The sequence below is a fragment of the Temnothorax nylanderi genome, unplaced genomic scaffold (assembly GCF_030848795.1).
Source record: "Temnothorax nylanderi isolate EJ_2023f unplaced genomic scaffold, tnyl_v1.0 TNYL_tig0449_pilon, whole genome shotgun sequence".
NCBI lineage: Eukaryota > Metazoa > Arthropoda > Insecta > Hymenoptera > Formicidae > Temnothorax > Temnothorax nylanderi.
In genome coordinates this window covers 99,740-126,057 of record NW_027249511.1, presented here as the reverse complement: position 1 = coordinate 126,057, position 26,318 = coordinate 99,740, and the positions used below count along the sequence as shown (strand labels likewise).

Sequence of the window (26,318 nt, the reverse complement as noted above, 5' to 3'; positions counted from 1 at the left end):
TAAAGTAATGTACGTCACGCAACTATTATCCCGGTATAAAGCTTTGTTGTTGGAGTTTGCAGCGGGCAAGGATCGCACTGAAGATTTTTCGCTTTATCGGAGTGAATATCTTGAAAAAAAAAAAATCAAAATTTTTTGGTGACCGTCTCACAATTGAGACATCTACTGGACCTCATAACAAAAAGATTATTTATCTTAATGATATGGACATATCAACACTGGCAAGTGAAGCTGCAAAACTAGAAGAAAAAGAGGACACTAGGTTTCAAGAAGTGGCGTATGATTTGAGACACTGTGTTAAAAGTATGCCCAGCCGAAAGCTGCCAAGTCGTTTAACAGTAGATGATGTGATGAACGGAGAATGCGAGATTCCAGAGCAACTATATGAGTTTATGCGCCATTTAATCGGAGGACCAGATATTTCTTCTGATGATTCAAACCAGACCACTGTTAAAATTAAGTCACTATGTAGTGACATAATTTATGTGATAACAAAAAAATGTTGATATCATTATGTGGTATTCTATCTGACTTTTACTAGTATTTAATCCGCACTTACACGATTGGAAAAATATCCTTTTGAAAGATGTACATTTTAAACATAAAAACTTATTATTTCATAATAATGTATAATCGCTGATAAATAAATGTGAGTGAAAAAAATTTTATATCGTTGTTAATATTTAATCTGACTTGAATCCAGTATTTGATCAATGGAACGCGCTTACGCTATCGGAAAAATCTTCTTTAAAAAGAACTCGCTTCATCTTTTTCTGTCGCATAGAGTTGCGCGCGCAACGCTACTCTGTCATCTCAACGCTCGCGCTGAAAACTTTACATCTAAAATCTAGGCAACCATGATGCAATCAACTTTTTGATAAAGCAACCTAATACGGTTGGATTGTGAATTAAATAAGCTTTCATTTGATATAATAATTTGATTAAATAACTGATGAGGGTATATTAATAACGCTTACTCACCTGTTTATACCTGGCAACTCCACAGCTGCGCAGAGGGGAAAGTAGGCAACCTTTATTTTTCCAATTCCTTCGGGTATATTCTCTCAACTAATGCACAATTTTTATAAACAACCAATCGAGGAAGTTGATCGAATAAATTTAATTAAAAATTTAATTATTTAACATTATCCCAAGGCGATTTAGCTCGGCAACCTATTTGCGATGTATCAATGTATATGTTATCTAGCATATATTTTTTATTATTCATAAATAACAAATGAGGGAATAAATTTCTTATACCAGATCTCGGACTATTCCGAAATCCGAGCTCCGCGCATGTCAGGCGCGAACGTTTCCGCGGGTGGCCCTTGGCCACCAATCGCACACTGAGTCCTCGAATATCCTTCAACGTTTTTAAAACGCGATAAATTTATTGGTGATTAGCCCGGAGAGAGCCTCGTCTCGGAGATAATAAAGGTTTGCCGCTGTGTCGAGGAGGCTCTTTCTTTTCGAAGTTCTTCCGCTCAGTACACTTTGTATCACCGCTCGCGCAACCGCTTGAAAATAACTCGCAATCCGCTTTCAATCTCAAATCAGCTTGTGCTGTTAACTTCGCTGCTTTTCGCTGTGATAGCTTCTGCAATGTGCGCGCTACCACTCACGGCACTTAACTATTCTATAAATAATTGTACATACGTTCAGACTTTAAATATATTGTGCTTTATTGTATTTCTGTACTTGCTGTTTTTTTGCGGTCGTTCGGTTACCTCGCGCTATCTTGCGCTACCGCGTGCTCTCGAACACAAATTAAAAAATTTGTATTTTACTAATTTACTACATGTATATGTATGTATGTATGGTTTATTTCTTATCCCCGCAGGGTTTGAAAGGCGTTTTTCAAGGAACGGTCCCAAACCTTTACAACCAACACCTCGCTTATCCGCATACATAAATTTTATACATATCTCTTATCCTAACGTAAGTTACCACTAGGTTAAGTAGATGTGGTGTGGTTGTGAGCTTCTTCCTCTGCATCCGCCTACACCCACACCCGCCGCGCACACACACACCCTCTCCGCAGAGGGACTTCCGTTTCCTCTTGCCTTCAAATTTCCGATTGCACTACTTCTACCCCCCCCCCTCTCTTCGGCATACCACTCATTCTCTCTCATTTTCTCCTCAATCATACCTTCCTCCTCCCCTCCTCCCAGCCCTTCCACGTACCCCTTCTTGTTACTACATATATATTATATAGGTATATCATGTGTATAATATTTTAACAAAGATAATATTTTAACGAAGATAATTTAAAACAATAAATGTATACTTTATTTGGACACGTAGTAACATAATATATATTTAACAAAATATATATTATGTTACTAATATATATTTAACAAAATATATATTATGTTACTACGTCCTAATAAAGTATACATTTATTGTTTTAAATTATCTTCTATTCATTCTTCGTTAATAGCTGATATGATTTTGTCGTTGTCCATCATTGTGATATGATTACCTTCCACATAATGAATTTGCACTTTACCTTCGGTAACCTAAAAATAAATTATATTCTTGTTACAAAACTTTTTGTTATTTTTAAAAAATTGTAGTTTTATTTCAAAAATATCTATAACCAAATTAGATTTACCTTATGTAGACCATAATCCTCTTCAGTATAAAGGGCACTCGAAAAAGTGGGTTTTAGCAACGTTATGGGTGATTTAAGACGAGGTAATGAAGAAATATCATAATCCTGTATAGCGACTATATGATTGTAAATGGTGAAGTATATCAGTTTTTGATTTTCGATGGTCAATACATTTACATCGTTTGGGAAGTAAGCATGAAATATTTTTAATTTTTCCTCTACCGTGTTACATTTATTCAACTCTAATCCAAGCTGTAAATAAGAAAATTTTGAATTGTGTATGTTTAATAATAATAAATATGTACTAAAATAACATCTGCGTTTCATCAGTAATACAAAAGATTTATTGAATTCTCGAACAAGGGTAAAATCTGTTAATTGTTATCCTTGTTTATTTTATTAAAATTCCTAAATCTCCACATAAAAAAACGTCATAAAAGAACCACAACAGAGTATTGCAATTTTTGATTACAATAATACTTTAACATACGTTTTAGTCTGTCATCAAACTATCTTCAGTGTAATAAGTTAAGATAGCATATAAAGAGCGATAAACAAAAAGATAAAAGTAAAAAACGCAAATATTAATAATAAAAGTCGAAGAGCAAAATAAGAATTATGATGCGAAGACTTGGTGTTCTATGTAGAGAGTCATATTGTAAAACTGTCACTTAATTGTGATAATGTTATAGCTTCAAACAACGACAAACGAACAACCTCATTTTATTTAAATTTGTATAAGATTAAAATTACATAAGTAATTTTTACAATAAAAAATCAAAATATATTTTTTAAAATTTACTAACCGTTTCCTTGTTAATTGTAGCGTACATTCCTAATAAACCAAGTAAAACTGTATTTTGTAACTCTTCTAGTGAAGCACAGTAAAAATATTGATTAACCATAGTTTTCATTTGGTCAGGAGCTCCGTCTATTAGTATTAACCGTCCTGAGAAATCATTAGCTTCTAATAATCTTGCTAATTCGATGGCAATTAAGGATCCAAACGAATAACCCACTATAAGAAATTTCCTTTGATCTTTCATTTTCTTCAATATATGCTAAGAAAATAAATATGAATGTTTATGTAAGCTGTAGTAATATAAAAGACTTATAATTAGATATTGCTTATATATATAAATTATTTTAAAAAATAATCAAAAAAATATTTTAATTAACTTTAATCTTCTTACAGGCAGCAAATAAGCGGCTGATTTCATCACTGAATGATTTTCGTCGGGAATATTAAGTACACCATGTTGCAAACACGTTGCCGAAGATTTAATACCTGATGCTATAAACTTATATACACTTGAACATCCTTCGATTCCTGGCAAGAGAAATATATTGCCTCGATCAACCTCCTTCTTTGTAACAAGTTCTACAAGAATATCTGGAACAAAGTCTGAATCTTTTATTTTTCGAACCAACACGTCAAAATCTTCACTAATTTTGTTTGTATTGTGTGTCTTTCCTTGTTCAGTTGTATTTGTCATTTGTTTAAGTTTAGCAAAATTTAGAGTTCTAATATCTTGCGCTGTCAAGGAAATATCAAACTCTCTTTCCAACGTTTGCTTAATTTCAACTGCCATCATTGAATCCATACCCATTTCGACCAGTGGTACGTTTGGTGGCACCGTGTTTATGTTCTTCAATCCTATTTTAAAATAAAGTCAGAATTATACATTTAAATAAATTCTAGGTAAATATACCGAATAGGGGACTACCTTCTATGACCTTGATTTTGACATATATTATAGAAGTCACTCTCCTGAGTAACTTTCAAAAAATTTTAGCCGTTGCTTGTTATTTATTAAAAAGTTATTAACAAATATAACTGAGAAATAACAGTTTGTGTCAGTACTAAGGGAAATAATTTGCTGATATGTGCAGTGTACAGACAGTACACACGTAGTCGGAGAAGAGGTTACACCCCTCTCCGTGGCAAGGGTGAGGGGGGGTGGACCTCGGTTCACGTGGAAAGGAAAACCCGAACCGTAAAATGCTAGACCTCTTTTTGCTTTGTAAGTAAAGGTAGAGTGGGATGGACCTCGCTTCGTGTGAATGGTTCTCTAAACAGCATTGTATGGTTCGGATTTTCAACTTTCCACAAACTTTGCGAACCGAGGTCTCCCTAATATTGCTAAAATTGCGTCAGACGTGGATGATCAATGTATGTCATTAAATATTTGTAAGAGTATAATAAGAATATGAGTAAGAACGCAAGGATTACTTACTTTTTTACATTTATTTTTATTTTTATTTTTATTTTTTTTTTAGATATACCACCCTATTACCGACTAGATTTTCGAAAAAAGCAATTATTTTTACTCCCACATACCAATTGCGGTCTAAAAATTTTGGTTAGAATTCGAGTTACAAAGTATTTTATTATTTTATTAAAAATAGGAAAGTACGTAGGGGTCTTCTAGGACTTAATGGGTTAAGTCTATTGCGATTGTGAGAGTTTTCCAAAACATATACGTATTCCTTTAAATTCAATTTTGAGCATGAAATTTATTTTTCGAGATATTACTTATTCTAATAAATATTATACTTGGAATGACATTTTAATTTTACTTCTTTTTTTATGGCATTATATTTAGTTTTTTTTATCGTCTAGTTTATTTGTATATTTAAAACTGCTTACCCATAATATAAGCAACCGTTTCAGAAACATTCATTGATTCGCCAATTTTTGCTTTTTCAGCAACAACCATACTGCTTACGATAGGTCGGTTTTGTAGCAGGAATACTTCTAATGTATCCAAACAGGAAGATATTCGTTGTTGCAATGTACCTCCAATAACTAATTCCTTATTTTCTTCTTGCATATCTGCTACGAGTCCGACATCACCAATAGCACCCCACTGTATTGCTAAACCATGTAATCCTTCTTCCATCCTCTTCTCACAGATTCTCTCCATCACGGAATTAGCCATACCATAATTCGTTTGGCCTGCGTTTCCTCTTCCACACGAGACGGAAGAAAAAACGACAAAATGTCGAAGTTGTGGACAGACCTTCCTCGACAATTCGTCCATTTTTTTCGTCATCCATGCTTTTGATTTAAATGAATCCTCGAACGTTTGCGGTGATTGATTTTGAAACATACAGTCTTTTAAAACAACTGCTAGATTAAATATGGCATCCACTGGTGCTCTCCTCTCAGCAAATTTTAATATAGATTCACAGTCTTCATGTTTCAAATTATTATCGACTGTAACGATCTGTACATTTACACCGTAAGATCGCCATAGCTTCATTCTTGATTGCTGATAACCTCTTCTAATCCCGGATCGTGATGTCAAAACCAGATTTTTTGCACCTCGAAGAGTCAACCAATCTGCTAGCTCTAAACCAAAACCGCCTAGTCCACCCAAAATAACATAGGATTTATGATCCAGACAATGATATCGTGGATGAGCGAGTAGCGGAGCATCCAAAGGCTCTTTCTCTTTACGAACTCTTATTATTATCTGCAAATAAACAGTTAAGAAACAATCGTTACTATAAAGTGATAAATTATAAATAACGAAAGTTTTATCTTTTATTTTATTATTGATATTGTTTTGTATTTTATCATTAATTTTATTATTAATTTTAACATTGCGTTTTATGATTTAATTTTACTATTGCGAGGAATGACATTTATCTACAATATTTAGAAATAGGAGCAAACAAATAAGCTACGTTTATGTAAACAACAAAAATACGGAGTAAGAGTAAAGGCCATCGCACATAAAAATTGCATAGGCTGCATAAGCATAGCATAAGACCGCTGGACCAATGAACATCTTATGTAAATCGATATGGTGACATTATGCTGGATGCTCGTGGTTTAGCGGTCTTATGCTACGCTTATGCTAAGCTATGCATTTTGTGTGCGATGGCCTTAAGAGCAAACAAAACTATGTTTATGTATTCTTAAATAATAGTAAATAGTAAAAAAGTAAATAATTAATGTTATTTATTAATATAAATACAAGAAGTTTCGTGATTAAATATAATTTAAATAAACCTACATTTGTTGCTACCATTAATTAGAAAAACAAAAGAATGTTTCTAATTTGAGATAATAAAATATTTTGTATCATAATTACATATTTCTGTATATATAAAGAAATAATTGTACCTTGCCAATATGTTTTCCAGCGGCCATATATCTAAAGGCAGCTTCTATTTCATTTCTTTCGAAGACTCTTCTGCACAGCGGTTTAATAGCACCGTTTTTTAAACCTTCTGTTATTATCTTCCACAACTTTGACTTTTGTTCTGTGTTTGAATATAATAATTTATCTAATAAAATACCATAAAAACTGATATCTTTAGAAAAGATAGATATATCCAAAGAATTATTGGAAACCATATCAAATTTTCCAATTTCCAGAAAACGACCACCATTTGCTAAACAGCGAACAGATGCTTGTAATTTTTCTTCGGCTAAGGAATTCAATACGATATCCACTCCACGACCTCTTGTACGCTGTATAATCATTTGTTCAAAGCTTGTATCTCGAGAGTTTCCAATATTATCCTCGGGAATAGAGGGAAACGTTTCTCTTATAAATTGCCGTTTCTCGACAGTTCCAACTGTCGTAAACACTTCGCAACCTTCGTAAAGCGCAAGATGAATGGCAGCTTGACCAATACCTCCAGTACCAGAATGAATCAAGACTTTGTCTCCTTTTTTCATTTTACCCTTTATGTACAAAGCATAGTAGCACGTACTGTACACACACGGAACCGTTGCTGCATCTTCCATTGTCCATTTGTCAGGTATAATCCAACTGAGATATTTATCAGCCACGAGAATGTTCGTCATTCCTCTTTACATAAAAATTTTAAAAATGTGTTTATTTATCTAAACGTTACTTTAAAATAATGTACATCTTGCATATTTTTAATTTAATATTAAATTTAAGTTAATGTTACTTAAATTAAAACGTTATTAATACTAATTAATGATACTCATATAAAATAGAAATTAATACTGTCAATTGCAAAAAGTTCTTTTTATCGCATATGTATTGATATACTCTATATTTTACCCGTGTGAACATAATCCCATTATCCTCTGCTTATGCGTATTGAAACCAACAAATTCCAAGCCAATAAAACAATCGTTACCGCGTTCGAACGTTTCAGCGTTGAGTCTGCCAGTAGCTATCATGATATCTTTAAAATTAACAGACGTATAAATTACATCAACGAGGTTTTCATGGTTAATGTGAGACATTCTGCTCTGTGCCCAGCAGAGAGTACTCAGATCTCCTTGTACCTGTTATAAGTAAACATTAATTATTATTATTTATAATAAAATGTAATAGAACACCTTAACATACCATCTGCGTAACGTAAGCGCTCTGAACAAGTTTTGATTCCAACGATGGTAATGGTAAATGCCTGTATGATCCCCAAACGTTACCGGAACGTATAACGTTGATGGGTAGGTCCAACTGTAGCTGCTTCGTGTACAATGGTTCTTGCAAAGAAAATGTAGGCGTTTTGTCATCTTGAATAAATACGCTTCTAATTATTTCGCCGCCTGGTTCTTTTCGCAAACAATTAATAAAACCGAGTAGCCCGCATTCGAAGTCTTCTTCCGAGACAAGAATTATCTCCGTATTTACACCAGTCTCGCTTTGCACATTTATGATTGATTTCAGTTCATCTACCCATGAAAAATCGTAATTGTTTACATGTACAATTCGCTGGTTTCTCGCAATATTTCGCGATTTTCTTAATAACAAAAGCTTCTTGTCATTTATTTGTTTTTCCAGTATGATATCCAACTCATACGTTTTCAGACATGAATAATCGTAGACCGCACCGGATTCCTCCAAAGTCAGTAGAAACCCTGTGGCATTAACAGAGACAGCAACTGCTTATATAATATTTTGCTATTTTTTGTCAAAATATCGAAACCAAGGACTATCAAACAATTCTCGTCCTTCGACAACTTAGTAATTTCTGTTGTAGAAACGTTGTCGGGCAAAGATATATTTGGGAATTTCTCGTGAGTCGTCACGAGTCTGGTGTTATGTCGAATCTGAGGTAAATCATTTAAGATTTCATTAACAAGTGGAGAATTTAAATCTTCTGATGTCACTTTGTCATTATCACCGATAAATTCGATAATTTTAACATTTATGTTATTGTAACATTCGAGTGCAATGTGCGTTGACATTCTAATTGCATCTTGTAACGACATAGTTCCTAAATCACGATGAGCAACAAATTTGTATTCTTCAAGAACGGGATTGACTGCTTTTTGCCGGCGAGATATAGGTGTAGCCACAATGCCACAAATTTCTATTCCTCCAGATATTATAGCGTCTAGAGACTTGTAATGACGAACAGAGAATTCTGTAACGTAGCAAACGAAATTCATGATTTATCAGACACTTAGCCACACTGTATTACTTATTTTACTTACGCCTTTCTTCAACTGGATAATCTTGAATTAGCTGTACGTGATAGTTCGGATCGATTGTCAGTTTGCGAATTCTTGTTGGAACAAAAGACTTCTTGACTTCTGTCCTAATATCATCATTTGTAACATACTGTCCATAAATGCCACCCAGTTAGATGTCCATATGATATGGCCGTTTGATCCCGAAACCGATGCACTTTTTAATCCACGAAATACGCCGGTGTATTGATAACCACGAAGCCTTAATTCCTTGTAGATGTCTTTTGTACTCATTTCTTCTTCATCATCGACACATTCAGCAAGATTAGCAGATATTTTTTCATTTTCAATATTAGTTGGAATTCGTAATATTCCAGTAACAACAGTGTTATCTCCTTCGGTTATTTCAAACCTGTTGGTACCTAGATATAGATATAAATTCTTTAAACATAAAATGTTGTAATAATTAAGTGAAAGAGAGATATATCAATATGAAATGAATATATCAATTTGGGATTAGTTATCTTACATAAAGCAATTTATTCGTAAAATAAGAGATTCCGTATTTGATTTAATTATTCTCATCCGTATATTTTTTACTTTACTTTAATTATAGAATAGAAATATTGCATCGTAAAAGTGGTACGAATCTTAAAATCCAATATTCACATAAGAAAATTAACTACGTAGTTAATCTATGTAATAATATTACCTTCTTGGATCGAAAAGGTTAATTCAATCTCATTTTGTTGTGATAGTACTGTAGCACGAGTAAAATTTACGTCCTCAAATACGATTGGTACATTGGTATACTCTTGTTTATTCAACGATGCTATCATCTCCCAGAGACAAAAAAGATATCCCATAGCCGGAAATAAAATTTTGTTATCTACCATATGGCCCGTTAAATATATGAATGCCTCATCAGTTATATTAATGCTGATAACCATTTCTCTTTTGAAAATTACTTTTTGATGAGTATATTGAAATACGTAAAAGTCTTCGGAATGATTCCATCTACAAACATCATTAAAATGTATTATGTAATTCACTTATAAATGTCATTGTTTATTTATTATCGAAATCATGTAAATTTACTGAGATCTTAATATTTCTTAAATTCGCCTTTGCTCTTTATAAGCATGTGATACATGTAAGTATATTTATTGTTAAGATAAGTAGAACGATAGAGTATTATTTGGCTAAAATTGCTCAAAAAAGACCGCCTTCCGATAATTTGAACTTTCATATATGTTGTCAACTGCAATCGGGGACGATTACGATAACTGTGTCCACTTTATTTGACGATGGTTTCTGGTAGTATTTTTTACGCTAAACAAAAAAATTATATAGGTCTTATAGGACTAACTGCTTTAGTTTTCAAGATATACAGTGTTAAAGTTAAAAATAAATAAATATAAATTAAAAATTAATACTTCAATTGTATATGTGTAGACAGCACACATGTAGGCGGAAGTGGGTAGGGGTGGACCTCGGTTCGCAGAGAAAGTTGAAAACTTGAACCGTACAATAATAGACCTTGTTTCGCCTTATAATCAAGCCAGGGGTGGGGTGGAGTGGACCTCGTCCTAATGTCTTGTGTTGTTTATGATTTTTGAACGTAAATCGTAATCCGCCTGCGGCGGAGCCCTTCCCCGGCATACAAAACTAATCTAACTCAAAACCTATTTCTAAAAACCTAAAATTAAAATTTGGAAGTAGAGACAAATATTGATCATAGAATTTTTTTACTATTTTTTCCATGTTTCTCGCCAAAAATGCCTCCGAAAACTACACGTTTCAAGGGACCAAAGTAATCGTAATCGTCCTTTTATTTTTAATTTTAACACTTTATATGTCGAAAACTAAAGCAGTTAGCCTTATAAGACCTGTATAATTTCTTGTTCAGCGTAAAAAATACTAGAAACCATCGTCAAATCAAAGGGCCATTATCGTAATCGTCATACCAATCGTAATATTTCAAAAAATTACTCTCTAAAAGTCGAAAAGTGAAATATCACTCAAACGAGAGAAATACAAGTGTAACGAAAAGTGAAAATTGAACCTGTGCACTTCAAGTAATTCGCCACTCTAAGAAAGAATAAAATTGCGCTGTATAAGTTGGAGTGAAATCGCACTTCTGTTTGAGTGAAAGGCAATCTTTTCGAGTGCAGTAGATCATTGCCCATAGTGAATTATGTTACTCTACAATTTTGAGGAAAATTTAACTCTGTTAGAGTCATTTATCAATCGATCTTTAGTGAATCGTGATTTACTATAACTTTAGAGATTAAATCACACCGATGGAGTAGTCGCTCTAAATTTGAGTAAAAATTCACTTCACTTATAAGTGCCCGTATTTAGTCAAATTAGAGTGATAACCTTCTCTTTTGGAGTGACTTATCGCAATCACTCTAATAGTATTAGTGGCGAAACCACTCTATGAGATTTAGGATGCGTTTGCGGAGCACTCTATTATAGCGCCATTGCGTCATTTTGTCCTTGTTTTACACCTAATGAGCAATAAAGATTGCATGCAATAGCGCTAATAGCGCGCTCAGCGAACGCATTCTTAGAGATTAAAATCGCCGACTATAGCCGACGCTCATTATTTATTAAAAAATTATTAATAAATAAGTTTCATAAATAAAACATAATCTTCTACAATTCTACACATATGGGTTTTCAACTTTCCACCTAAAGTACTAAAAGTCTGTTTTTGTATATCTGAACTAGAGGTAATACGTTTTCTGTATTTAAAATAAAATATAGGCATATGTTTAAAATTTGGCGAAAGCAAGAAGGAAAATTCTAATGCACTCACAGTTCAGTGTATCAATAAAAAACAAATTTCTTATCTATATCACTCGGAAAAAAAACAGACACGTAATTCAATATTATGTTGTTTGTTAAATATAATCTTTTAATTTTACTTTAATGCTTTAAAGTAAAGCTCATGAAAGTTTCCGTTATTCAGATATTTTCCATTTGAACATAAACGCAAAATATGTATACCTTATGAGAGGAGAAATCATTGGGGTACCACGGCTTACTGGAAATTTTACTATCGGATAGAGATTTGCAATCTGTGGCTGCAATCCTGCATTATAGAGTTTTCCGATTGATTCTAAAAATATCTCACCACTATGATCCTTGGTACGTTCATATAACGCTACATTTGTTACTGTAGAGCATAAATAGTTGTTTAAAATGTATTGAAGAATATTCTGAGGAGATATCTCAATCGTCACTGCATTTTTTGGAATCGAACGCATCGTCTTTGCGAATAACACCGAGGATAACAGATAATGTGTATAATATTTTGAACATAAAGGCAGAAGTGTGTTGGAATACTCGTGAGCGGTTGTTGTTAACCATTTTGAGCTGCGAAATCTTTTCTGTGGTAATATTTGGTTCAAGTATATTTCGGACTTAGCTACAGCAGGTTTGATGTAACGACTATGAAAAGGTATATTACCACAAAGAATCCTTTTTACAGAAATATTATCAGCCTAAAAGTATGAGAAGAAAATTGTAAATAATAATTGTCATTTGGTTAGCCTAATAAAATTATAGGTATTATAATAAAACGATTTAAAGAAACTAAGCAGATAATATTATGTTGTTTATAAGCATTAGTATACCTGCAGTTTGGTGAGAAATGCTTCTATAGAATTTTTTGGTCCGCTCACAATAAAATTAGAAGAACTATTGTAACAAGCTATATCGATATCTGAAGGACACATAACTTTTATGGTTTCAAAATCAAGATTAATTTCAGCCATGGAGCCATTAATTATTTTCGACTCATGAAGTGCTAAACTGATGAAATATGCCGACAGAATCGTTTCTTCGGCCGTTAAACATCCATCGGCATATCCACAGAGTAGTTCACCAATGGAATGACCGATTATAAAATCGGGGACGATACCAATAGATGTTAAAAGATCGACCAATCCAATCTGTAACACATATAAAAGAAATACTTTCCCATTTGGTTTAAATATAAAGATTAGAATTATAAAGTAAATATTTAATTGTCTTTGATATATGGTATATGTGTCCCATGGGACTTGTGTTGAAACTGTAGAGTTGGTACGCTCCTCCGTGACTTCAGATAGGGTCTTACAGTTAACGATCGACTATTTGAAGGTTCGCAATTTTATTTTGGCTGTGGTAGAAGCAAGTTCGAGCACGTCAAAATGAATAATTTAACTACGGAAGAAAAGGTTTACCTCATCGAGTGCTTCTTTTTCTAGAGGAAAAATATATAGCAGTGCTTTTAAGGGGTTTCGTTCTAAGTACGGAACGCATAAAGTTACGAGCGAAACGACACCTAAGAGGTTAGAATTTATCATTTATTTAAATTTATGCGTTACATTACTTCATTTTTCGGCAATAAATCTCCATTAAAATCAATTTTTGTGTTGTTTTTGACAGAATTATCGATAATTTCATGCAATATGGAACAATTAAAGACCGTAGACATGATCTGCCAGGCCGTCTGCATTATTCTGGAAACCCGGAAACAGTTCCAGATTTAGTTGCAGCGATTAAAAAAGTTGTCAACAACATAAAAGACGATATGTTAGAGAAAGTTTTTACGAGTTTTCGTAAAAGAATTGAATTCTGTACCGGTTCAAATAGTGCGCACTTCGAAAATATTTATCACTAGTTTACTCAACTTATATGCAAACGTTCTGTTCAATTCAATTTATACCCATTCAAAATTGCAGACTTTCCTTTTTTCAACGCAGCTTTAGCCATGTCAATAACTACATGCATTCGCAAATGACAGCTGATTGGTTTCAACACAATCCCATGGGACACCCCATATAAAAATACATTTATATAAAGTTAAAAAGAAAGTCTTTTTCTTACTTGTAGTCCAATGAGACCCAATAATAAATTAATGATATTATCAAAAATATTTTTATTATTACTTGTTAAAATATCTGTAAGTAATATTCCGTAAGGTCTTAGAACAATATCACATTTCTGGATTGCCTTGGCAAACACTGATAATTTCATTAGAGCGCGACCTATTAAAATATTAATAAAGTTTTAAAATTTTAATATACAGATATTGTGTATATGTATCTGCGTATTTATATACACACGCAAACATGTACACACACGCCATTTAGTATTGAATGTAATCGAGAAAGATATGCAAGGAAGAAACCTAGCTTTTCGCCATGTTGTAACATTTATTCTGACAAAATTAAATTTACTTGTTAAATTTTATAAATTAAATTTTTAATAAATAGAAGGCAATAAATAAAACTTTATGCAATATTTCAAGTTCGAAAACATGTTAAGAACATGTTGAGATCATGATCATACTGCTTTTCTGAATAATTATAAAAGATTATTGATATTTTTATATTTTACGTATATCCTTAAGATTAAAGTAGTTTATAATAATATATTTCCTTACTCATTCCAAAGCATTGAGATCCTAGTCCAGAAAATATAAAACAAATCGGTCTTCTGATATATGGAGTATGTTCTATTTTATTAATTGTATTATGAGATATTTTGGATCCAGTTATCATATACCCTCTATAAAGGTGACCTTCTATATTATCATCATGAATATGATGTAGAAGGGATATAAATTCTGCATCTATTGATCGACTCCGCACCTGCATTCAGTAACAATAATATTCATTGAAATATATAATCTGGCAATAAGAGACAAGCACGATGTTTTTACGCTTAAATTTATTATATAGGTCTACCAGAAAGTACAGTCAATAAAATTATGTACGTTTCGATCCTTTTTTTGGGTCATCTTCAGCGCATATCCTAACATTAAAGTAAGCTACAGTCATTATAAATATACGAAACCTGATTAAACCGCATACATCAAGTCAAATTGATATTATCATTAATTCTCACAATAACCGTTTGGGTAGATGCATACTCCCAAGCATTCTCGTGTGTTTTATTCCTAGTTAAAGAGCCAGGAAATTTGAGATAGAGTGTTATGTTCTTTGTCATTATGGATCGTTAGAACTTCGGAAATACCTGTATGAAACATTCGGAGCAAATAACATCTACTTTCAGATGAAATGCATAATGTAAAGTCATGATAAACTTAAATTTCACTCTATCGTTCTATACAAGATATGTTGATGATATTGCAATGGCAGTGCCTTCCACCAGATGTACTCATACTTTAGAAGTTTTCAATTTATTTCATCCTAGATTGCAAGATTCATTATGGAGGTCAGCGCGGATGACAAGTTAAATTTTTAGGAGATTACTATGATACGTACAGGAAACCATTTACTATTCGATTGGTTTCACAAACCAACGTTCTCTGGAAGATATTTAAATTTCTTGTCTCAACACCCCCTTTGCCAGAAAAAAGGTACGGTAATTAGTCTAATAGATAGAGTCTTTTGGTCGTCACATCCTAAATTTCAAGAAAAATAATCTTGAATTAGTGATTCGAATTTTATTAAATAACTGCTATCCGTTAGTGCTTATTTTTAAGATCATGCATGAACGGCTTAAATTTCTTTTTGTCAATCTGCATCTTGAAATAGATAAAAAGCAAAAAGATAATATTACTGCGTTTTTACGATATCTTTCCTACAATAACTGAAAAATATAAGAACATAACTAAAGATTTAAAAGTTAAGCTCTTGTATGTCAGTCTCAATAAATTGGGTAGCTTTATCAAAGTACACAAAGATGTTCTTCCTAATTCTTTGTGCAGTAAGATTGTATGTAAAATCAGTTGTAATGAATATGAGGCATCTTATGTTGGCCAGACGGGTAGACAATTACACACGAGAGTTAAAGAACATAAATCTTATATTAGAAGAAACACTAATGGTCATTCTGTTTTGACGAATCACAGATTGGAATGCAATTATGACTTTAATTGGAATGAAGTGGAAATTTTAGATAAAGAACCGCTTTTATATAAACAAGCGTTTAATTTCTGAAATAATTGATATTAGAAGATATTAGAAAAAATGGCTCGAATTTGTAGATACAGAAAATTTATCTGAACATATATAAATGTTATTGAGAGTCTTTCGAAACTTTAAATCCACACTATTGTTTGTGTTTTATCTTACCCCCCCCCCCTTATAAATCGCGTTAACATTGCTAGAATAGATGTGTCACTGTTCTGAACGTTTCCCAGACACATTTTAATCCACCGCTTATTATAATTTTGTGCACAATGTGACTAGCACTGCTAATTGGTTGTAACTAAACGACATCCATTATTGTAAGTTGCTATCTCGAATTTCTTGGCTCTCTAACTAGGAATAAGACACACGAGAATGCTTGGGAGTACTTCGGAGTGTGTATCTGCCCAACGGTTATTGTGAGAATTAATGATATCAATTTGACTTGATGTATGTGGTTTAATCAGGTTTCGTCTATTTATAATAACTGTAGTTTACTTTAATATTAGGATAATGCGTTGAAGATGACAAAAAAGGGTTGAGACGTACGTAATTTTATTGATTGTACTTTGTGATAAAAATATCGCGCTTATTTCTTATGGCCAGATTATATATTTGAATTTTTTATACTGGGAACCCTCCCCCCCCTTTACATATCTAATAATATTCACCTTATCCTTCTTGGAATAATTTTACATAAAAGAGAAAAAAATAATACGATTTAATTTTGCAAAGAATGTCTTGCTAATAATATATTATTATTATTTAATAATTTAATATTTAATATTCAATATTATTATTTAATATATTGAACAAAACACATTGACTTTTCTTTTTTGCGCAGATTTGAAATAATTTAAAAAATGTATATTTTATTATGTATGCGAAATTATTTTTTTAGATCCCTTATAAATATATATTTAAATTTATTTTAGGTTTATTATATTTACGTGGTAATAAAAAAGTAAATGTTATCAGAAGCCATTGCTGAAATAAATCAAGTAAGCCGTTACAATATTTGCTTACGCTTACGTAATCAAAAATTATTTTAACTGCTTCCTCCGTACGACCAGATACAGCTACAAGCCTAGATAAGTCATCATTCGGAGCTCCATTGTTGATTTTTTGTTTAGGATTTGATTTTAATAATATGTGGCTATTAGCCCCTCCAAATCCAAAAGAATTGACAGCTACATAACCACCCTCCCATTCTGTTGGTTCAGTGACAATCTTTATTCTTCCTTCGATAATAGCAGTTAACTCTTTCCGCGGACGCTTGAAGTGTATAGTAGGCAATATTGTGCCAATTTCCATCGCTAATAATACCTTTAAAAAAATCACATCTTTTTATTAGCAGTATAATTATAGTAATTATACTGCTAATTATTTTATAAAAATGTAATATATACATATGTATTATAGTTATAACAATATAAGGAAATATAAATTGCTATAATCATATTTTGAGCAAAGTCAGTGTTAAGGACGTTCTCCGGTCCTTATACTAGAGAAAATCGATTTTCTTAGGATTTTCTTGAAACTGTGAATATACGTTAATTTAGGTGTGCTTTATGCGTGGTATAAATTTCAGTACCTCTTCCGGTATAAAAAATAAAGATACTGAGCCTCAAAGTTTCAAAAAAAAAATTTAATTTTAATTTTTTTTTAGTTTTGGCATTTTTTCCTTATAGAACTCGACGAGAGGAGCAACTTTGGTCCTCTTGGCCAACCTCGTATCTTTTACCGTTTGGCCTGGAAAACCTTTTCATTAGTAAAAGTTGAAACTTTAAGGCTCAGTATCTTTATTTTTTATAACGGAAGAGGTACTGAAATTTATACCACGCATAAAGCACACCTAAATTAACGTATATTCACAGTTTCAAGAAAATCCTAAGAAAATCGATTTTCTCTAGTATAAGGACCGGAGAACGTCCTTAAATCATTTTATTACAAATGTACCTTTGCGATTTGACAAAGGCCACTGGCAGGTTCGGAATGTCCAAGATTCGATTTTACCGAGCCCATCAATAAAGGAGTGTTTCTTTTGGCGCATAAAGTCTGGTCAATAGCCATAACTTCAACGGGATCACCGACAAGAGTACCAGTTGCATGAGCCTCCATGTAAGATAACTCACTGGGCATGATTTCACATTCCTCGTAAAATTTATTCAACAATATTTTCTGCTTCTCGACTGATGGAAAGGTAATACCTTCTTCTTTAAAACCATCGCAATTCATTTTACTGTGTACGACGGTCGCATATATTCTTCTTGCATTTTTTGCCTTTTGCAGATATACTACCGCAACCGTATCGCTACGCATATATCCGGCGCCTTCCTCGTCAAAGGGTTTACAGTAACCGTTAGAAGACAAAACCCCTGAAAGAAATTGATACTAATAAACAAAATTTTTCTAGTTTTGATATCATTATAAAATGCAGAAATACGGGATAAACACTGGCAAAATAAATATTATAAGTAAAATAAATTTTATTTTTATTTTAATAAAAGACGCGAATATAAACATCTATATTTTAGAAAGTAGTGAAGACATACATTAAAATATTAATATCGATTATTTCACTATTAATCAAAACAAAAATACAAATAATTTTACTTTGACTAATGTGTTCCCCTTATTTATGCTCTCTCTAATATTTCATTTTGAATTAATACTGTTTTGCTTATTGAATTTCTTCAAAGACAAAAATGCACGGAAATAATGCTAGTTGTAGAGTTTAGAACTAGATACAAAAGCAATAGAATTAAATAAATATAGCAATGTGGAAGAAACTGTCATTTACGGTCCAAGCTAGATCTGGGTAGCCTAATAATATTTCTGTGTGTATTTATACATGTCGCAGCTTTTTTGCGAAATCAGCCTTTTTGCAATAAGGCTAGCCTGTTTGCAAAACGGCGGCCTTTTTGCGAAAGATAGTTCGTTTCTCAATCAGGCTGATTTTTTATTTCAAATTTTTAGAAATAGGCTTGGAGTTAGATTCGTTTTTTATGCGAGGAAAGGGCTCCGCCTACATGTGTACTTTCAAGTAAAAAAAAATTGACGAACTGTGCGCCAATGAAATCATTTTTTTCGAATAATAAAATTTATTAATTTTCTTTAAATAAATATTTGGTTAGGAGTATTCAAATAAATAATTTTTTGTATCTGAAACAAAATTTTTCTAATTTTAATCAATTTTTTTCTCAGTGTAAAAAAATAAAGAATAAATTTTTTTTGCCTGGAATGTTAACATTGCTCATACTTTTTCTAATGTCAATTTTGGTTTTAATTAATACTATTCATCTTATTACATTCTGTGGACCCCACGATCAGGTTGTTTTGCAAAAGTTTAGCAAAATAATCTTCTAGCTGTTGGTACATGTAGAGAATTAGTCTAGGTATGACTTGTGAGATACTGTATACCATATGTCCTTACTTTTTACCCTTTTCCCGTTTCCCGAAAAATAAAAAGAAATCCCGGAGTTTGTACATAACAATACCTCAAAATCTAAATGAATAATATTTTCAAGAGAAAAGATGAGCGAAAGTTATGTTTGTTATAGAGTTTAAAAATAGAGTACAAAAACAATTAATCTTGTTAGACAAATATTTTCTTGTTAAATATTGTACCATAAATGAAAGAAAACGTATCGTATTAATATAACAAGTACACGACATAATATACGTGTATGATCAATGGTTACCAAAATAAAAAAATCTGAAATTTACGTAAAAATGGAAATAAATAAGATATAAGTAAATATATCAATATTTTTTATGACCCAACATACAATATACAATATATAAATATACAATATAATAAGATATAATAAATACATACCTAGATGGTAAAATTGAAATTGTACATGAGGATGGAGGCATAGATTGGCGGAAGCGATAATAGCCGCGTCGCACTCTCCGGACCGAATCAGCTCGTAAGCTTTCACTATAGCAACGTTACTTGAACTACATGCAGTATCAATATTATGCGATTGTCCAATAACGCCGAGCCAGTAAGAAATTTGGTTTGCCGCGATAGAAATGTTGGATCCAATCATAGATAATCTAGCAAGCTAATCACAGTACATGTTTCTGAATGTATTTGAAATATTAAAATGTACAAATAATAAGTTATAAGTTAAATATTTATACATACAATGAAAGGGCACAGAGCCGTAACAAGGTTCGTGTTAAATTATTTTTAATAAACAAGTAACACAATAAATAATAAATAATAACACAGGCCGATATTTTTAAAAACCTGAGACCAGACTATACTTTCCCAAAGGTTTTCGGCCCGCTGAATCCGAATCCGCCAGCGGAATTGCTCCATCACATCAGGTTTTCGAGATATCCTAACCTGAAAGTGCAAAAAACACAGTTTTTCGCTATATTCGGGGTTATATTAAACCGCGAATTAATTTTTTTCCACAAAACTCGTTACGGCATCTGAAAGTACTACTCTTCGCCTTCAAAATGCTTTTTGAATTTTTCAGATATCTTATTTCTTCTCGGAGATATCGTCCGTTGAAATTTTTTAGTTTGGCGTTTTCGTTACAACCTCCCTAACTTTGAAAAAAGTCTAAGATTTTCGAATTCGCCTTTTTTTTGGTCAATTAGGCAGACCACAGTTATGTATTCTTATGTTTTTGGAGTAGCTGAATTTGAAATTGCAGTCTGCTTACCCCATCGAGTCATAGCTATGGGGGGGGGGGGGGGGACTCGATGGGGTAAGCAGACTGCAATTTCAAATTCAGCTACTCCAAAAACATAAGAATACATAACTGTGGTCTGCCTAATTGACCAAAAAAAAGGCGAATTCGAAAATCTTAGACTTTTTTCAAAGTTAGGGAGGTTGTAACAAAAACGCCAAACTAAAAAATTTCAACGGACGATATCTCCGAGAAGAAATAAGATATCTGAAAAATTCAAAAAGCATTTTGAAGGCGAAGAGTAGTACTTTCAGATGCCGTAACGAGTTTTGTGGAGAAAAATTAATTCGCGGTTTAATATAACCCCGAATATAGCGAAAAACTGTGTTTTTTGCACTTTCAGGTTAGGATATCTCGAAAACCTGATGTGATGGAGCAATTCCGCTGGCGGATTCGGATTCAGCGGACCGAAAACCTTTGGGAAAGTATAGTCTGGTCTCAGGTTTTGGAGTTTCGCAAAATTTTGTCGGCCTGTGTAATAGATTATTATTTACGCAGGCGAAATAATGTATTTTCTTCAATTTCATTAGGTTTAATAATAGGTTATTGCGATAAATATTACCACATGACTCAGTAGTCGAATTGATACAAAACCTTTCACGGAACGAGGGTGGTTCGAACCCTGGCTGAGCATATTTTTTGCAATAATTTCTTTACAGTTATTTGGATACTTAGCAAGCTGAGAAAAAAAATGTGTTAATCCCAAAAAATATTTAGTTCGATACGAGCAACTAAACACGTTAGTTAGTTAACTAAACATTAGTTGTTTCAACAATTATTAAGTTGCACTAAAAAAGGTATAGTGCATTCATGTCAACCTTTAAATTTTTTAAATCAAGAATTAATTAATCCAACTAATATTTAGCTAAAATGTTTAGTTGCTCGTATCGGACTAAATATTTTTTAGGATTAACAAATTTTATTCTCAGTGCATCAAAATCAAATCAAAACAATTTAATTAGGGGGGAGGGAGTGGATTTTACTATTTACTACGCCAACCAGAACTGTGTTGCAAGTCCGACAATTTGACGGCGTGCAGTTTACTATGGTTGGAAAATATGTGTCACTTATTTATTAAAAATAATTTAACACGAACACCTTGTTACATCTCTGTGCCCTTTCTTTGTATGTTTGAATTTTAATCATACGAGTCTTTTAAGATTTTAAATATTTATTTTTAAAACTGTTTAAAAATATTATATAATTTTCCTATACTTTACATAGTAAAAGGGAACAGATTTCTATGCTTGCAACAAGAATTTTACACACATATGGTTATTATTTTCTTAAATAAATTTTTATTAAGACTCCTGGTCTCTGTTGATGCTGTTCTTATTTCTTATTTAATGACACGTCAGAAGCGAGAAATGACACATTGAAAATTTTTGCATGGTATTTCCAAATAAAAAGATCACTTCAGCACACTTCAAAAATACTCTAAGTTCTATCCATTTCCCCTGACAGCAAGAATTTTCAACGTGTCATTTCTAGCTTCTGAAGTCATTAAATAAGGACAGCATCAGCAGGGACTAGGAGCCTTAATTATGCTGTATATAATTATGCTGTATATAATTAAATATATCACACCTTAGGTTTAAAAGATAAATACGATCGAGTCTCAGATATAGAAAATGCTGTAAGAACACTCGTTCTTGTTCCTCGTAATTCTTTTGGGTTTACACCCGCATCGATAATTGCTTCGTAAGTATGTTCAAATAACATTCTAAACATAGGATCCATTACATGAGCTTCCGTAGCGGGTATATTGAAAAATTCTGAATCGAATTTTTCTATATTGTTGACTTGACCGATGCGATGGGGCATATCATAAGCTATATATAAGAAATAAATATATTAACAAGTAACAAGAAAAAAGATGTCATGAAAATGTTTTAATTAATAAATTGTAATTTATATAATTTTCTACATAAATTATGAGGATTATATATATATATATATATATATATATATATATATATATATAGTGTAACACACAGTTTATTCGATTATGACATTGTTTTTAAAAGTTTTTGGATTAGATATTGCAAATCTTTAATTATAATTATTATAAAATACGAATTTTTTTTAAGTCTCGAAAATATATATAGCTTAATATTAATAGAAAAATTTATTACAATTATTCCACCGTCGATGATCGCTCGAACCAAGATCCACCTTGTTAAAAAGATTTTCTTGTAACTCTTTTAAATTGTCGCTATTAGGAAATCGGCCAGCAATACCGGAGATAACAATTTCTTCTTCAGCATCAATGCTGTTATACGAGTTCGGTCGATTCATAGTATCTTTATTTATTTCAAAACAGACAATTTCTACAAAATGCCATTATTTATTTTTTGAGAAAACAGATATAAATGTATATATAAAATAAAGAAAAAAATCAAATACAATTTAAAATTACATATACGTACCAATACGAAGGGGAAGCAACGTTGCAATAGAAACAATCAAGATTGAAGTTAAAGCGTAACTAAGTCACATATCTCCGATTCTCTCTACTTATATAAACTAGTCTAATGTATTACATTTTCTGTACATACGTATTAATGTTGCAATAATGTTCGATTAAAATTTCTAATATTTCAACAGCTGACGTATCCATTACGGCATGTTTACCATACAATCGTGGAAATTACTGACAATGAGATAGACACAATTTTTACTGATATATATATAATAATAGAATAAAAATATTCAGAAACAATATACCAAAAAATTACTGTTTGTTAAGCTAATTGAAGTTTAGAAGTTTAGAAGTTCCTAAAGCGATTTTTTTTTTAATTCTTGCATTCCTTCTTTGGCACAGAGGAACTTGAGTGCCACACACAAAACACATAAAAGACTGATTCAATGCACCCTGGAAGACACTCTTATACTAAAAAAACCTATCCTCAGATCATTTTAAACATTCTTGCTACGCTGAAAATGATTTGTTTTATTTCTCGTTTGATACAGAGGAACTTCTGCCAAGTCACGCCTGCGTGAGTGTACTCCGGGTACGCGGCTCACTGATGTACGTCCGGCTAAAAAAGACAGTGCTAATTGAATTTACTTTACTCAATAATTACTGCTTTATTAAACATTACTAGAAAAAAATGTTTCAGGACTTTTCGACTCAATTTTGACGTAGAACTACGTCTTTCTCCGCGTTGGATAGGGGGGAACATCCGGAGCATAGATGCAACGAAAACATTATGTCACACTTTGAACGTTTATATCTTAAAAACTAATAATTGTAGAGTAATAAATAAGACATCATTAGATAGCTTAAAGAGTCCCATTTTCTCTCGAAAGTCTCGAAAGTCTCAAAAAGCTTCCTCTATGAGCAAACAATTATGAGCAAATAATTATGTTTCAAATTAAGAACTAGCTTCCTCTGGAGAGAAACTTTTTGTGAGAGAATTAAAAAATATTTTTTTTATAGATAGGGTATTATTATAAAGGAAAGTTGGTATTGAATTTCATGAGGATTGGTGAAGGAGTTATTGATTTTTGTCTTAACAAATCTCCGTAATTGCTCTAATTTCCGTAAATTTTTAGATATCGAGCTGAATTTATTTTGGATGGATCGAGTATTATTAAAAAAAGGTTGGTATTGAATTTGGCGTCTATCGGTATAAAGAGATTATCGATTTATGTCTAAAAAGTGTATAAGTTATACATGTAATCTTATACAGTATCATTAAAGAAAGGTTGGTATTGAATTTGGCGAGGATTGGGAAAGGCATTACCGATTTCTGCTTTAAAAGTGTACAAATTATACATGTAATTTTATATAGAGTATCATTAAAGGAAGGTTGGTATTGAATTTGGCGAGGATCGGTGAAGGAGTTATCGATTTCTACAAGAAATTAAAAATTTTAATTCAAATTAAGTCTCTTTATTTTTTTATAAGCCGAATTAAAACTACGATGATACTACCGCCTTTTACTTCTACTAACATTAATTTAGAATCAGCATAAGTTACTATAAATTGTAAACATTATTAGATGCTTATAAGTAAATATAATAAAACATTTCTTTGGTTTTATTTATAAAAAAATTTTATATCTGGAAAAATCAAAGGGGCACGGTAGCAACTGAGCCGCAACCAACAACGTAGGGCTACGTCAACTGTCCTTCACTGAATACTTTAAAGACGTAGAACTAGTAAGATAGTGTCATGAAATAGTGACAGTTGACGTAGTTCTACTGTGCCTCTTTGTTTTTCTAATGTAAGTAGGCGATCTTTAAAAAACATCCTGTATAATAAAAGTGTCTTTATTTTTTTCTACATTGAATATTAAAGGAGATTTTTTAAGTACATATGTCAAAATCGGTAATTTGGATTTTAAAAATGTCATTAACGTTGTCGTCTCGGTCTCCCCTTATAAATTTACAATTCAATACTTGTGTACACCCATACATATCCTCAAGCACCCGTCATATCCTTACTTATCTTTACACATGCACGCCATTTATCTGACCATCCCCCGGCATTACAATAAGTAACGCATTACTTCCCAACTCTGCTTTTATTAGTTATTAAAGATTAATATAACGTTAATTTACGCACTGTTAACAGCGTTGTACTCTCAAACCAACCTTTTTACAATTGTTACTTTTGTTATTTTCATTATATCAAAAGTTCTTAATTACTTATCCATTTATTTTAATACAAATATATTATAATTATTGTGCACTGCAGTATACTGTACATGCCCGGGAAAAAAAACTCTTATTTGTTCATATTAGTTCATATTAGTTTATATTAGTAGATATATGATTATATATGATTATATAAGAAATGGAAAATATAATCTTGAACAATATTATATGACTATATATGAGAGTATATAATTATACATGGTAAAATATGAGGATATAAGAAATGGAATAATTTTCTGAAACTTATTTAAATATATATATATATATATGTCCTTATATATAATCTTATATAATCATATATGATCATATAAGCTCTTATCAGGCCAAAATTCATATATGAGCATATAAGATTGCTTCTTATATGAACAAATAAGACATTATAAGAGATATTTTTTATATGTCCTTATATAATCTTATAAGTATAATCATATATGACAATATAAGATCTTATTAGGCCAAAATTTATATATGAGCATATAAGACATTATAAAGGATTTTTTCCCCGGGTGCAGTCTTGTACTGACCGAACACAAAGGTGGAATATCCTTGTTTAGATTTTTTTACAAGAGGCAAAATATGTATTATTTTTTTTATATTATATACTTACATGCATATGTGTAATAAGGAATAATAAAGAATCAAATTTTATTTAGGCCCATATAATTCATACGTGATGTAAAAAATGTGCATTGATTTTAACTCTCGGTGGTCACATTTCTTTTTAAACATTTCTTTAAGAATTTTTTTAAACATAATGCTACTCAAAAAGTTAATTTTTTATAATGAGAATACATTCTACAATGTTTAAACTTAATTCTAGAATTTTTTGCGATTCACTTAAACTGTTAGTTTTCGAAGCATGCAGTTGTTTTAAAAATGGTTGGGATCACTTTAACTCCGTGTGACCACCGAGGGTTAATCATATTGTTATGTCTACTATGCATAATATCGTCACGCATTTACGCATTCATAAATATAAA

At 31.9% G+C, this 26,318-nt stretch overlaps 1 protein-coding gene and 1 pseudogene across 1 annotated transcript; one reads left to right on the top strand and one right to left on the bottom strand.

Moving 5' to 3' along the window:
- Positions 1 to 1,803: 1,803 nt before the first annotated feature.
- LOC139782898 (fatty acid synthase-like) lies at positions 1,804 to 23,197 on the bottom strand. The gene is given in 22 exon segments (XM_071721976.1): positions 1,804 to 2,519; positions 2,615 to 2,866; positions 3,421 to 3,675; positions 3,808 to 4,271; positions 5,265 to 6,093; positions 6,750 to 7,443; positions 7,666 to 7,895; positions 7,960 to 8,477; positions 8,480 to 8,983; positions 9,054 to 9,140; positions 9,143 to 9,451; positions 9,742 to 10,046; positions 12,045 to 12,541; positions 12,674 to 12,991; positions 13,911 to 14,071; positions 14,470 to 14,677; positions 16,994 to 17,287; positions 17,921 to 18,339; positions 19,803 to 20,034; positions 22,261 to 22,505; positions 22,809 to 23,003; positions 23,103 to 23,197. Coding segments are annotated over 21 exon segments (7,080 nt in total). The 5' UTR covers positions 22,972 to 23,003; positions 23,103 to 23,197; the 3' UTR covers positions 1,804 to 2,423.
- LOC139782890 (uncharacterized) lies at positions 13,232 to 13,704 on the top strand (annotated as a pseudogene).
- Positions 23,198 to 26,318: the final 3,121 nt, after the last annotated feature.